Source organism: Tachyglossus aculeatus, chromosome 14 (assembly GCF_015852505.1).
Source record: "Tachyglossus aculeatus isolate mTacAcu1 chromosome 14, mTacAcu1.pri, whole genome shotgun sequence".
NCBI lineage: Eukaryota > Metazoa > Chordata > Mammalia > Monotremata > Tachyglossidae > Tachyglossus > Tachyglossus aculeatus.
Window position 1 is genome coordinate 19,469,741 of NC_052079.1, and position 15,049 is coordinate 19,484,789.

Below are 15,049 nucleotides of genomic sequence, written 5' to 3' on the forward strand. Positions count from 1 at the left end.
ACTGTGCGCCCGTTGTGGGGTAGGGACCGTAGATGTTGCCCCTCGTCCCCCTCTCCATCCCCCCCATCTTACCTCCTTCCCTTCCCCACAGCACCTGTATATATGTATATATGTTTGTACATATTTATTACTCTATTTATTTATTTATTTATTTTACTTGTACATATCTATTCTATTTATTTTATTTTGTTAGTATGTTTGGTTTTGTTCTCTGTCTCCCCCTTTTAGACTGTGAGCCCACCGTTGGGTAGGGACTGTCTCTATATGTTGCCAATTTGTATATATGTTTGTACATATTTATTACTCTATTTATTTTACTTGTACATATCTATTCTATTTATTTTATTTTGTTAGTATGTTTGGTTTTGTTCTCTGTCTCCCCCTTTTAGACTGTGAGCCCACTGTTGGGTAGGGACTGTCTCTATATGTTGCCAATTTGTACTTCCCAAGCGCTTAGTACAGTGCTCTGCACATAGTAAGCGCTCAATAAATACGATTGATGGTGATGATGATGACTTGTAATAATGATAAAACTAATGATGGCATTTATTAAGCGCTTACTGTGTGCAAAGCACTGTTCTAAGCGCCTGGGAGGTTACAAGGTGATCAGGTTGTCCCACGGGGGGCTCCCAGTCTTAATCCCCATTTTCCAGATGAGGTCACTGAGGCCTAGAGATTCTATTTATTCTGACGGTTTGGACACGGAGCTAGATGTTTTGTTTTGTTGTCTGCCTCCCCCTTCTAGACTTTGAACCCGTTGTTGGGTAGGGCCCGTTTCTAGATGTTGCCGACTTGTACTTCCCAAGCGCTTAGTCCGGTGCTCTGCACACATCATCATCATCAATCGTATTTATTGAGCGCTTACTATGTGCAGAGCACTGTACTAAGCGCTTGGGAAGTACAAATTGGCAACATATAGAGACAGTCCCTACCCAACAGTGGGCTCACAGTCTAAAAGGGGGAGACAGCCCTCAATAAATACGACTGAATGAATCAATTGTACTTTCCAAGCGCTTAGTCCAGTGCCCTTCACACAGTCAGCGCTCAATAAATACGGTGGAATGAAAGACTAAAGTGACTTGCCCAAAGTCCCGCAGCTGACGAGGGGCGGGGGCGGGATTAGAACCCAGGACCTCCGACTTCCCCTCCCGGGCTCGCGGGCAGCCCCTTTGCTGCGGGAGGGAGGGGGACCCAGGCTGGCAGGAGGAAGAGAGGAGGCAGGGGAGGCCTCCCCAGCTCCCTCCCCCCGTGCTCCTCCCGCCTGGTCCTGGGTTCCAATCTCGCCCCGGGCAGGTTCGGTGTGAGTTGGGGGCGCCCAGGGGCCGGGCCCCCGACCAGGGCCGGGACACCCTTTTTCTTCCTCCTCTTTTCCTCCAATTCCTCCTCTCTTCCCACTCTCTTCTCCTCCTTTCCCACTCTCCTCCTCTTGCTCTTCTCCTCCTCTCCTTTCCCTCCTCCTCCCCACCCACTCAACTCCAACTCCCCCTCCTCTCTTCCAATTCCTCCTCCTCTTCCCCTTTCTCCTCCTCCTCTCCTCCTCCTTTTCTCCTCCTCCTCTTCTCTTCCTCCACCTCCTTTTCTCCTCTTCCTCCACTCCTCCTCCTCTCTTCTCCTTTTCCTCCTCCTCTCTTCCTCCACTCCTCCTCTTCTCCTCCTTTTCTCCTCCTCCTCCTCTTCTCTTCCTCCACCTCCTTTTCTCCTCTTCCTCCACTCCTCCTCCTCTCTTCTCCTTTTCCTCCTCCTCCTCCACTCCTCCTCCTCTCTTCTTCTCCTTTTCCTCCTCCTCTCTTCCTCCACTCCTCCTTTTCTCCTCCTTCTCTTCTCCTCTTTCTCCACCTCCTTTTCTCCTCTTCCTCCACTCCTCCTCCTGTCTTCTCCTTTTCCCCCTCCTCCTCCACTCCTCCTCCTCTCTTCTTCTCCTTTTCCTCCTCCCCTCTTCCTCCACTCCTCCTCTCCTCGTCCTCTCCTTTCCCTCCTCCTGTCTTCCTCCTCCTCCTTTTCTCCTCTTCCTCCTCCTCTCCTCTTCCTCCTCCAGTCCTCTTCCTCCTCCTCCCCTCTTCCTCCTCCCCTCCAATTCCTCCTCCTCCTCCTCTTCTCCTGCTGCTGCCGCCGCCGGCCGATCCTGCCGGAGCCTGGCCGAATTGGGGGCGGTGGGTATCCGGAGCTGGGGGGGAGGAGGAGGAAGAGGAAGGGTGGTGTCCCCTCGGGGGGCGATGGCGAAGATGCGGGTGGCTTACGAGTACACGGAAGCGGAAGACAAAAGCATCCGCCTGGGCCTGCTGCTCATCATCTCGGGCATCACGTCGCTGTTCATCTTCGGCTTCTGCTGGCTCAGTCCCGCCCTGCAGGACCTGCAAGCCAAGGCGGCCAACTGCACCGTGCTGTCCGTGCAGCTCATCGGGGAGGCCTTCCAGTGCACCTTCACCTGTGGCACCGACTGCCGGGGCACCGCCCACTATCCCTGCCTCCAGGTCTTCGTCAACAACTCCCACTCCAACTCCAGGGCCCTGCTGCACCGGGACGAGCACCAGCTCCTCACCAACCCCAAGGTAAACTGAGCCACGGGCGGCCCCCAGGCGGGGAGGGCACCCCCAAGGCCCGGGGCAGCCGCCGGGGGTGGGCACCCTTGGCCGGAGGGCAAAGCTCATCATCAATCGTATTTATTGAGCACTTACTATGTGCAGAGCACTGTGCTAAGCGCTTGGGAAGTACAAATTGGCAACACATAAAGTCCCTACCCAACAGTGGGCTCACAGCCTAAAAGGTCAACCCGGCAACGCTCCCCCGCCCCGACCTTTCCCGTCATAACAATGATAATAATGGTATTTGTTGCACGCTTACTATGTGCAAAGCACGGTTCTAAGGTTACAAGGTGATCAGGTTGTCCCACTGGGGGGCTCACAGTCTTTAATCCTCATTTTTCAGATGGGGGGAACTGAGGCGCAGAAAAGTTAAGTGGCTTGCCCAGAGTCACACAGCTAGCAGTTGGCGGAGCTGGGATTCGAACCCATGACCTCCGACTCCAAAGCCCGTGCTCTTAACACTGAGCCGCGCTGCTTCTCCAGTCATAATCATCAGGATGGTATTTGTTGAGCGCTTACTATGTGCCAAGCACTCTTGCGAGCGCTGGGGTCGATGCAAGTGAGACGGTTTGGACGTAGTCCCCTGTCCCGCCCAGAGCTCACAATCTTAATCCCTGTTTTACAGCCAGTATTAATAATTATGGTGCTTGTTAAGCACTTATTATGAGCCGAGCACTGTTCTAAGCGCCGGGGTCGATGCGAGTGAGTCAGTTTGGACACAGTCCCCTGACCCACCTAGAGCTCACAGTTTGATAGCTGGCATTAATAATAATTACAGAGCATGGCTCAGTGGAAAGAGCACGGGCTTGGGAGTCAGAGGTCATGGGTTCAAATCCCCCCTCCGCCTCTCGTCAACTGTGTGACTTTGGGCAAGTCACTTCACTTCTCTGGGCCTCAGTTACCTCATCTGTAAAATGGGGATTAAGATTGTGAGCCCCACATGGGACAACCTGATCACCTTGTATCCTCCCCAGTGCTTAGAACAGTGCTCTGCATATAATAAGCGCTTAACAAATACCAAAATTATTATTATTATTATTATTATTATTACGGTACTTGTTAAGCGCTTACTGTGTACCAAGCACTGTCCTAAACACTGGGGTAGTTGCAACTTTGTCAGGTTGGACACAGTCCCTGTTTCACTTGGGGCTCGCAGTCTTAATCCCCGTTTTACAGATGAGGGATCGGAGGCTCAGAGCAGTGAAGTGCCTTGCCCGAGGTCACACAGCAAACAGGTGGTGGAGTCAGGATTAGAACCCATGACCTTTTGGTTCCCAGGCCCGGGCTCTAGCCACTAAGCCGCACTGCTCCTCGGGAGCCCCCGCTACCCCAGAGGTTTCCCATCATCCTGGCTTTCCTTGGAGAAATAATAATAATTATCGTATTTGCTAAGCGCCAACTCTCTGCTGGGGTAGATCCAGGTTAATCAGGTTGGACGTGGGGCTCACAGTCTTAATCCCCATTCTGCAGATGAGGGAACTGAGGCACAGAGAAGGGAAGCGACTTGCCTAAGGTCACGCAGCAGACAAGAAGGTAGATGCCTGGATTTGGAAGTTAACACTTGCCCTCTCTCCTTTAGGCCCGTTAATAAGAAGTGTAGCGTTTGTTAAGGGGTAGCCCACTGCTGAGCTCTGGGGAGGAATTAATGCTGTCAGTTAAGTCACAGTCCAGTCCCACGTGGAGCTCACAGCTCTTCGCTCAGCCCTTCCACTTGTTAGTCCATCAATCGGGATTTCTGGGCGCTTACTCTGTGCCCAGCACTGGACCAAGCACTTGACATGATTCCTGCTCAGGGGGAGCTTGCAGTCTTGAGGGGGGAGATGGACACTAAAATCGACTGCGGGTAGAGAGAAGCAATAGAGGATCGATGAATCGATCGGTGGTATTTGTTGAGCACTTACTGTGTGCAGAGCGCTGTACTAAGTGCTGGGGAAAGTATAAAGATGGGTAGAAATCTCAAGGGCAGAGAAGTGGCGGGGGGGCAAGGCAAGACCATGATCAGGGGTCTAATGACAGGCAATGATGATGGTGATCATAATAATTGTGATAGAATCACTAAGGTAATTTGCCAAGAGCCTACTCTGTGTCAAACACTGTTCCAACACTGTTACAATTTATTCAGGTGGGACACAGTCCCCGTCCCACCCGCTGGGAGCTACAGTCAGATGTGACTTTTACGCCTTTCCTGCTGACACTCGGAAAGAACCATTGTTTTTTCCCGATCCCGGAACTTCTGTGGGTTGTCAGCTTGACGTTCAGGGCCACGGATTGGAAATTCCGAACGATGGGTGCCGAACGGATCGGCTGGCTCCGAGGTACCCCCGCCTCTCTCGGTAGAGGAGCGATGTCATTAGGGAAGGCATCTAACTCAATGAGCCAGGCTAATTAAAACAGATTTCTCCATCTTTCAACAATCCATTCCTTTTAATGAATTTGCTGCTTCGTAAAAGGACTCCCATCCCTCTCTTTGAGCTTTCAACGGTTCCCCACGGTCGCCCCCGCAGTAGAGTGGCCCCTGGCATGATGTTAAAGATGTCCCCCACCCGTTGTGATTAATGTATTATGATTCACTTTCATAGGGGAAACTAATTCGGGTCAGAGTCAGCCCTCTGGTACACCAAACACTCTTTAATCAAAGTGTGGCAGGGAAAATATTGAACTCTTGGGCTATGTGCTCTAGAGCCTTCAGTCTCCACAGATCATCGTTCAGGAGACAGTGGATCCAGCTGTGTGTGTAATTTGATTAGTTGTGTACACCTGCTAGGTGGAAAGAGACTATTCAAAGGACAGTAGCTTACAGGTAATTTAAACAATAATAATAGTGACAATTATGGTATTTGTTAAGCGCTCACTTATGTGCCGGGCATTATGCTAAGCGCTGGGGTGGATACAAGCAAATTAATTTGGACACAATCCCTGCCCCTCAAAGGGCTCACAGCCTTCTTCCCCATTTTACAGATGAAGTAACAGGCACAGAGAAGTGAAGTGATTTTCTCAGGGTCACACAGCAGACAAGTGGCAGAGTCAAGATTAGAACCCGTGACTTTTTGACTCCCAAGCCGGTGCTTGATCCATTACGCTATGCTGCTCCCTAAGCAAAACTCAGGGAACTTCTAGCCTAGTACTGGTACAGTGTCAGATGATTCCAGTATAATCACGTCCTCAGAGACCTTGTCTGTTTTTGTCAAACACACCTTTTCCTTGACCTTTTTAAAAATGCTTAAAGAAGTCTTTCAATTGTTGTTTGTATGTGAAAGATACGGTCTGTTTTGCCCAGGGCGATTTTTGACTAATAGAGGATCCTTGGTTCTAAAAAAAGATTCTTTCCCTCAATAAAGATGAGAAACAACGGGAATAAAACTGAATAGGCGGAATTCAAGAACAAAGGAAAATTCACTGAAGTTTAGAAAAAAACTGAACTCCAGTTTTCAGGAAAAGGGAAGCAAGCGACACTAAAAGAGAACTATGTACAAATGAAACTGTTCAGGTTTCAGAGGTACCCAAACTCTTATTTTAGCGTTAGGTGTCACTTCTGTCGGCAGGCTACGTTGGATTTCTTATTGCTGATTTAATCACATATCTTTTAAATGGAAAAATGGCAGAATTAATGTAAGCTCAGGTTGTTAACATTGAAAATCATACATATCCATAAATTACTAATATTACCAAGAAATTTAGAGGGTCCTGAAGACCTACAAAACACCTTGGAAAAATGCTGCTTCACAGTCCCCCAGACAAATTTTGAAGGAATTGGCAGAGAAAACGTAGACAACATCAGCAGATGAATTTCAAATCATTTGGAGGCAACAGAATATCCTTGAAATGTAGCAAAACTTAATGAAATGCATATACCAAGATGTCATTTTTTAAAGACAAGTATATTTTTCAGTGTCAGGTCTGATACTGGCACTGTCAATTTTTGAAAAACTCTTTGGAGTTTTCAAAAGGGCACAGGGAAAGACAGCAGAATTCAAGGCTCAAGAGATCTGAGATTGAATGTAGCCATAAAAAAGTTTCTCTGGGACAACTTCCCGTAGCAAATTTCTTCAGCCTAAACCCTTGCTGAGTGTCACTTTAAGTTATGATTAATGACAATGAATAATTGTATTTGTTATAATAGTTGTATTTGTTAACCACTTACTATATGCCAGGTACTGTACTTAGCGCTGGGGCAGATACAAGATGATTTGGTCCAATTTGGGACTCATAGTTTAAGGAAGAGCGAGAACAGGCTCTGCCACTTGGCTGCTGTCTGACCTTGGGCAAGTCATTTAACTTCTCTGAGCCTCAGTTAACTCATCTGTGAAATGGCGATTAAGCTTCTGAGTCCTACACGGGTCAGGGACTGTGTCCAACCTGATTATCCTGTATCTTCCCCAGTGCTTAATACAGTGCTTAGCCCATAGTACTCGCTTAACACATACTGTAGAAAAACAAAAACAAACAGAGGTCTGGAATCTCCACTTTGCAGTTGTAGGAAGCTGATCAGAAAAAAAGGCACCCTGTACCATTATCTATACTAAAAAAATGATGTCATTACCTGCTCGATTTCCAATTACTTCAGAGGTGAGTGGAAGTCACCTAAACCAAGGTAAACTTCACTGTTACCACAAATTGAGAGAATTCTGTAATCCTGCGCTATAGGAAAGAAGAGCATCATAACTGTTCAGAGCAACTTCAGACAGGTGCAAACTGGAGGAAAGGAAAAGGTCAGGGAGATTTGGGAAAAGAAGGCCCAGGGAAAGTGGGAGGGATAAACCATGGAAATCCCTGACTATGGAAATAATTCACCGTCTAAGCAGTTTCACCTCCTATTTGGGTCTGTGAAAACATCCTTAGTCATCTTGAGCCCGTGATTCAGTAGTTGTCCAAACTGACCTCCTGGGCAAGCATTTACTGACCAGATGTAACGACTTTTTGTTCGGATACAGCAGTATGGCTTAGTGGAAAGAGTACGGGCCTGGGAATCAGAGGACCTAGGTTTTAATCCCACCTCCGCTGCTTTCCAGCTGTGTGACTTTAGGGCAAATCACTTAATTTCTCTGTGCCTCAGCTTTCTCATCTGTAAAATGAGGAGAGACTGGTTCCGATCTCCATATACAGGATCTTCACCACATTTCAGTATGATGCTTGGCACGCAGTAAGCGCTCAGCAAATACCACAGTTATTATTGGTCTCATTTTGACCATTGTCATAAGGATAAAAAAAAACTTTGAAATTTTATTCAGGTTCAAGTTTTGCTAGTAGAATATGTAGGGAACATAATTAAATTTTGCTTACTTCAGATAGTTTTATAAAACCTCCAACTTTTTTCAGAATTTTACTTGCAGTTCTTCGATTTAAGTACATTTATTGTAGTTATAGTATTCTCATTAAAGTGCTCTTAAATATTACCAACTCTTTTATTGTACTCTCCCAAGCACTTAGTGCAGTGCTCTGCACACAGTAGGCACTCAATAAATACCGTTACGATGATTACCTGTGGTCTGAACCATTTCTCATATTGTATTTTACGTATTTTAGACATTCTGTAAGATAGGTACCCATTCTTGGTAAAAGCAGTAGCGTATGCCTTTAGGATTTATATTATGCAAACAAAAGTTGCATTTGTCAATATAAAGAACCTTTCTGGAACATCAATGAATTTCCCCCCCCCACCCCATATTTAAATAGTAATCAATTCATTAATCAGTGTTATTTATTGAGTGCCTATTGGGTGTAGAGCACTCTACTAAATACTTTGGAGAGTACAATAAAAGAACCGTATCTTGAACTGTGCCATATTTCCTATTGTAGTTTCAGTGGTTTCACTGAGTGTTTATTAGCTAAAATAATGTATTGCAACCTTTCTTAAGTTGCTTGGCTAGCAGTAATGATCTTGCTGCCAAGACAAACAGCTTGGGTCGTTGGAGTCCTTCCATGCTCAAACAGAAGTGCAAGAATATCAGAACATGTGCCCTCTGTACTATTAATTTAATTAATGCAGCAGAATAGTTGTACTTTGGAACTAGGATCCAGAGCTTATTTTGGCAGTCAGTTCCAAAGTTCCAGAAAGGTTCTTTATATTGACAAATGCAACTTTGGTTTATCCATGCCATGGAAGTAGAGAAGCGGCCCCGGTTAAATAACAGAAAAATGAAAAGCAGAACAGGTGGCTTTGACTTCACTTGGGGAGAATGGGAGCGAGTCTGTTGATGTGGAAGACATCTGTGCAGTCATTCATTCATTCAGTCGTATTTGTTGAGCGCTTACTGGGTGTAGAACACTGTACTAAGCCCTTGGGAGAGTACAGTATTACAATAAACAGACACAGTCCCTGCCCACAACGAGCTTACACTCATCATTTCCTGGACAATGATGTGTTAGATGTGCTCAAGAAAAAGGGTCTCTGCGCCCAGCGCTTAGAACAGAGCTTTGCACATAGTAAGCGCTTAATAAATGCCATTATTATTATTATTATTATCATAAAATGAATATGTTGCTCTGAGTGCTACATGCTTAATAAATACCACTATTATTATTACTATTATAATAAAATGAATATGTTGCTCTTGAAGAGTGCTATCTTGGGGGTCCATAGTATAAGAAAAGGATAGAGAGAAAGCAGTCTCACAGATGGGTGAGAGGTTACGCATCTGGCACAGATAAATCAAAAAAGTGGAGAATTCACTCTAATAGACGATGATAACTCTGCCTTGGTTTTCTCATTTGAAAAATGGGGATTAAGACTTTGAACCCCATGTGGGACAGGGACAGGGTCCAACCTGATTATCTTATATCTACCTCAGGGCTTAGTACAGTGCCTGGCACATGGTAAGCACTTAAGACATAACATAAAAAAAGACCCAATCAATCATATTACAACCCTCTTTATTTAAAGTTGTGATGTTATGCCTTGAACTTCTTTAACAAAAATTAAAGATTATGGTCTACAGCACTAAAGGACTTTCATGTTATTTTTTCCAGAGGTTCTGGAATATTCCCTAATTCACATATGGGAAAATAATCACATGTTCAGTCGCTGGTTTTTATTGAGAACCTGCTATTTGCAGAGCACTTTACTAAGCACTTGGGAGAGTACAATTATTTTAAAGGGTATTTGTTAAGCATTTACTATGTGTTCCAAGCGCCAGGATAGATACAAAGTAATCTGGTTGGGCACAGTCCCTGTCCCTCATGGGGCTCACGATCTTAATCCCTGTTTTACAGATGAGGTCACTGAAGTGAAGTGACTTGCCCAAGGTCACACAGCAGACATAGGGCAGAGCCAGGACTAGAACCCAGGTCCTTCTGGCTCCAAGGCCTATCCACTAGGCCACGCTGCTTCTCCATCATCACCGCTCCCTGATTGCAATACTAAAGCAAGCATTTTGCTTTTGGGTATTGGTCTCCAGCGACAAGCCAAAACTTAAAAATAACCAAATCTTAGTTTTGAGGGATCCGGATATGGATGAAGTAAATCACAATAAAATCATATCTCTTCCAAGAGGTCTTCTCTGACTAGGCCCTCATTTCCCTTATTTTCCCTTTCATTCATTCATATTTATTGAGCACTTACTGTGTGCAGCGTAGTGTACTAAGCGTTTGGAAAGTACAATACAGAAATAAAGAGAGCCAATCCCTACCCAAAGTGGGTTTACAGTCTGGGGGGCGGGGAGATAGACATCGAAACAAGTGAACAGGCATCAATATAAATAAATGGAATTATATATGTGAATAGAATTATATATATAATTATATATATACTTATATATAATTTATATTATATTTATTATATTTATTATATATTTATTATATTTATATAATATACATTTATATTTATATAAATTTATATATATAAATATATACTTATGGAGAAACAGCATGGCTCAGTGGAAAGAGCCTGGGCTTGGGAGTCAGAGGACAAGGGTCTTAATCATGGCTCTGCCACTTGTCAGCTGTGTGACCTTGGGTAAGTCACTTAACTTCTCTGTGCCTCAGTTACCTCATCTGTAAAAAGGGGGTTAAGACTGTGAGCCCCATATGGCACAACCTAACTACTTTGTATCTCCCCCAGTGCTTAGAACAGTGCTTGGCACATAGTAAGCGCTTAACAAATACCATCATTATATATATATATATATATATATACGTATATATATATATATATATATATATATATATATAAATACATAAATCCTTCTGCATCACCACTTGGATCTGTACCTGTTAAAGCACTAGATATTCATCCCTTGCCCAACCCCACAACATTCATTTACATAATCTTATACTCTTCCATTTCCCCTATCTGTAATTTATTTTAATGTCTGTTTCTTCATCCGGACTGTAAAATTCCTTGCGGGAAGTATCGTGTCTACGAACTCTACTGTATTGTACTCTTCCAAGTGTTCAATACAGTGCACGGCAGGCAGAAAACACCCAATTAATACCGATGACTGATTGATTGGAACGAGGAGTGGAAATGCAATACAGATCCTCAACTGCATCTCTCTGGCCTTGGGTATCAAATGATGGAATACAGGCAATTGCAGCCTCAGCTACCGTGGCTTTTTGCAGACTCCAAGCCTGCTCTGATGTTGTCGGCAAAACCGTAGCCACCCTGTAGCAATTTAAGAGCCACAGTGGGTGACAGTACCAAAATTCCCTTGTCTTTTTCCCTCCCTCTCCCTATCTCCTGCTCCGAATTCCTGACAGGTCTGTGGAATCGGTTAAGTGATCCTTCAGCCGATATAATTCCCCACCCCTGCTCTGTACCCATGCTCAGCCCCTTTTGGACTACCAACACAATGACCTAGTGGATAGAGCTCGGGCCCGGGAGTCATAAAGACTTGGATTCTAATTCCGGCTCTACCGCTTGTCTGCTGTGTGACCTTGGGCAAGTAACCACCTGTAAAATGGGGTTTAAACCTGTGAGCCCAGTGTGGGACAGGGAATGTGGCCAACCCAAGTACCTTGGACCTTGTAGAGAAGCAGCGTGGCTCAGTGGAAAGAGCCCAGGCTTTGGAGTCAGAGGTCATGGGTTCAAATCCTGGCTATGCCAGTTGTCAGCTGTGTGATTTTGGGCAAGTCACTTAACTGCTCTGTGCCTCAGTTCCCTCATCTGTAAAATGGGGATTCAGACTGTGAGCCCCGCAAGGGACAACCTGATTACCTTGTAACCTCTCCAGCGCTTAGAAGTGCTTTGCACATAGTAAGAGCTTAATAAATGCCATTATTATTATTATTATTATTATCCCAGCGCTTAGTGCAGTGCCTTGCACATAGTACGTGCTTAACCACAATACCACAGTCATCATCATCATCGTCGTTACTTATTTTATAAGAAGGACTCCAGAAAAACGAAAAAAGGAATTTAGGAACGAAAGGGAAAGAGACAGAGACAGAGAAGAAGGCAGTTCAACAATATTGGTCAGTTCGTTCCCTGCCCACAAGGAGCTTACAGTCTAGAGGGGGAGAGAGAAATTAAAATCAATTATGGATGTGTACATAAGTGCTATGGGTGGGGTGAATATCAAGTACTTCAAGGGTACAGATCCAAGTACATAGTTGATACATAGGTGACGGAGAAAGGAAGAGTAAGGGAAATGAAGTCTTTTAGTCGGGAAAGTGGCGGTCTGGCGTTTATGCACAGGGAGGGATTAATTCTAAAGAAAACACATTACTCATTAACATGCTTCATGGACATTTGATGAGATGCGACACCACAATCTGACCTTCAAACACCTAGAATGCAATAGCTAGAACTATTTCTCTCACACAAATGTTTATTTTCAAGGAAAAATCAGTGAATCACCTTTTACTCAAATTACTGAATCTATTACTTTGTTTAGAATTACCTCACAAGTTATATATGATGTGATATGGGGTAAAGGGAATGGTTTGCAACTAACTTCAACTGTATTTTAAATTAGCGTATGGGTAGATATTGTATTCACATAATAGCAAGTGTGAATTTGCTTAAACTTGAATGAGTAGCCATCTAGCCATTGCTAGTAACAATCTATAAATTGATAGTAACAATCTATATATTGCCGACTTGTACTTCCCAAGCGCTTAGTACAGTGTTCTGCACACAGTAAGCGCTCAGTAAATACAATTGAATGAATGAATGAATCTAGCCTTCTACCACTTTCAATATTCATTATGGGACGAGAAAGTTTTCAAGGACAGAGAAAAAAGTGCTTTTAGACTGTGAGCCCACTGTTGGGTAGGGACTGTCTCTATATGTTGCCAACTAGTACTTCCCAAGCGCTTAGTACAGTGCTCTGCACACAGTAAGCGCTCAATAAATACAATTGATTGATTGCTTTAAATTCCAAACCAAATTTTGACTGCCATATATCCCTGGAACAACCACTGTACTCTTGAGGTAATTTGGAAAATAGGCTAGCATTATTAAAACTTTTCCAAAATATTTTAAGATATAGTAATCCCAAAAATATTTCAGGGAAAATTGGAAAAAGATCACCGAAAATGCCATACTTAAAATTATCTTTAAAAGGTTAAAAAAACCTTTACCTTTGATTCATGCGGGTTTATTTTGAAACCAGGATATAGTTTGGGATTGCCAGTAACCAAAAACAATATAAGAACATGTGGTTTGTACAGTTAAAAGTATGGTAGTTTATTGTGTTGTGAAATTAATGATCGAATATCATCGTTGGACGCTTTCTGACAGCTGAATGCAATTGACCTCTGTACTAATGTGAGCTGGAAGCGCTTTACGTCCAATTAAGTTTAGAGATTGAAGAGATTAATTCATTTTGGATGAAAATCCACCTTCAATTTCTAAATGAGTGCTGCACTTGTCCTTCTTCCTCTCCCATACCAGTGCGTGTCACCATGACAACTGGCAGATGGGCAACCCTCCTGCAGTTACCATGGCAGGCTGAGACATTTAAATATTGGCTGGGAGGTTTTATCACCACCTAATAGTTGCCATGGTGTTGGGAAACTGAAGGTCCCAGGTGCTTCTGCCAAAGTAGAAGTTGCCTTCTGGCCAAGCCAGTGCCTGGCCGCCAGAGCTGTTGACATGAGTAAAGTTCCCCCCCAATGCTACCCCAAAGGCTTACTCTATGGTGGATGGAATCCATTTCCATCCCCACAGCCACAGTTTGTAAAATTGTCTGCACTAGATGCAAATTTAACTTTCCAAGCGCTTAGTACGATGCTCTGCACACAGTAAGCGCTCAATAAATACGATTGAATGAATGAATGATCGATCAATCAATCAATCAATCGTATTTATTGAGCGCTTACTGTGTGCAGAGCGCTGTACTAAGCGCTTGGGAAGTACAAGTTGGCAGCATATAGAGACAGCCCCTACCCAACAGTGGGCTCACAGTCTAAAAGAGGGAGACAGAGAACAAAACCAAACATACTAACAAAATAAAATAAATAGAATAGATATGTACAAGTAAAATAAATAGAGTAATAAATATGTACAAACATATATACATATATACAGGTGCTGTGGGGAAGGGAAGGAGGTAAGATGGGGGGATGGAGAGGCGGAAGAGGGGGAGAGGAAGGAAGGGGCTCAGTCTGGGAAGGCCTCCTGGAGGAGGTGAGCTCTTAGTAGGGCCTTGAAGGGAGGAAGAATGATGCCTTCCTCCAATCGATTCTTTAGGAATGCTGGGATTTTTTGGAAAGGATTTTGCATTCCTACCAACTCCCGCCCCGTCCGTCCCCGAGCAAAACCTTTTCCCCTCCCACCATCTTCCGTCCAGACCGACGCGCATTACGGGAAGAGCGTTCCCTAATTTCACTGTAGCGTTCTGTTCAAGGTGCGTAGTGAAAGCATTTGCTACGAGGGAACTTGGCCAATGAATTCATGGACCACTTCATTGGTAGATGCTTACTTCTAGAAACAGCAAAAAGAGTTATTTAGACCTTTCTTCCCAAGCCAAGCCTGGGAAGGAGAAAGTTCAAATCCAGGCCTATTCCTCCTCCTGGGCAGATAAGCCCATTTCTAAACAACCCTCAGGGATCAATCAATCAATCAATCGTATTTATTGAGCGCTTACTTTGTGCAGAGCACTGTACTAAGCGCTTGGGAAGTACAAGTTGGCAACATATAGAGACAGTCCCTACCCAACAGTGGGCTCACAGTCTAAAAGGGGAAGTTTGGATTTTTAGCATCATGAGAAATTTCTTTTTTAAAGGGCCTGAGTCTTAGACTGAACTACAATTGTTGACTTAGACAACTCTCTGGCTTTTTCTAAAGGCCAAATAAACTCTAAGGTCAGTTTCCACAGGAAAAGATATGGAGGAGTTTTTCTTCTATATTGACCCTTTTTAAATAATTGACCTGTTGGCAAAGCTAACAAAAACATAGTAAATATTATTGTCCACAACTAGCCAAAATAAACTACATTTATGCCAAAGCATATTCCAGGCACTTCAGTCTGTTCTTTACCATTGGTACGAACTGAGAGTTTAACAGATCTGTATAACCTCCTCAGTGG

General features: G+C 44.2%; 1 protein-coding gene across 2 annotated transcripts in view; it reads left to right on the top strand.

The window, feature by feature from the left end:
- Positions 1-2,174: 2,174 nt before the first annotated feature.
- The window catches only part of KCNMB4 (potassium calcium-activated channel subfamily M regulatory beta subunit 4), a 53,379-nt gene continuing 40,504 nt past the window's right edge, over positions 2,175-15,049 (top strand). For both annotated transcript variants that reach the window (XM_038756439.1, XM_038756440.1), the window contains exon 1: positions 2,175-2,549. In XM_038756439.1, the coding sequence (XP_038612367.1) occupies positions 2,214-2,549 (336 nt within the window). In that variant the 5' untranslated portion in view covers positions 2,175-2,213. The remainder of the gene's footprint in view (positions 2,550-15,049) is intronic.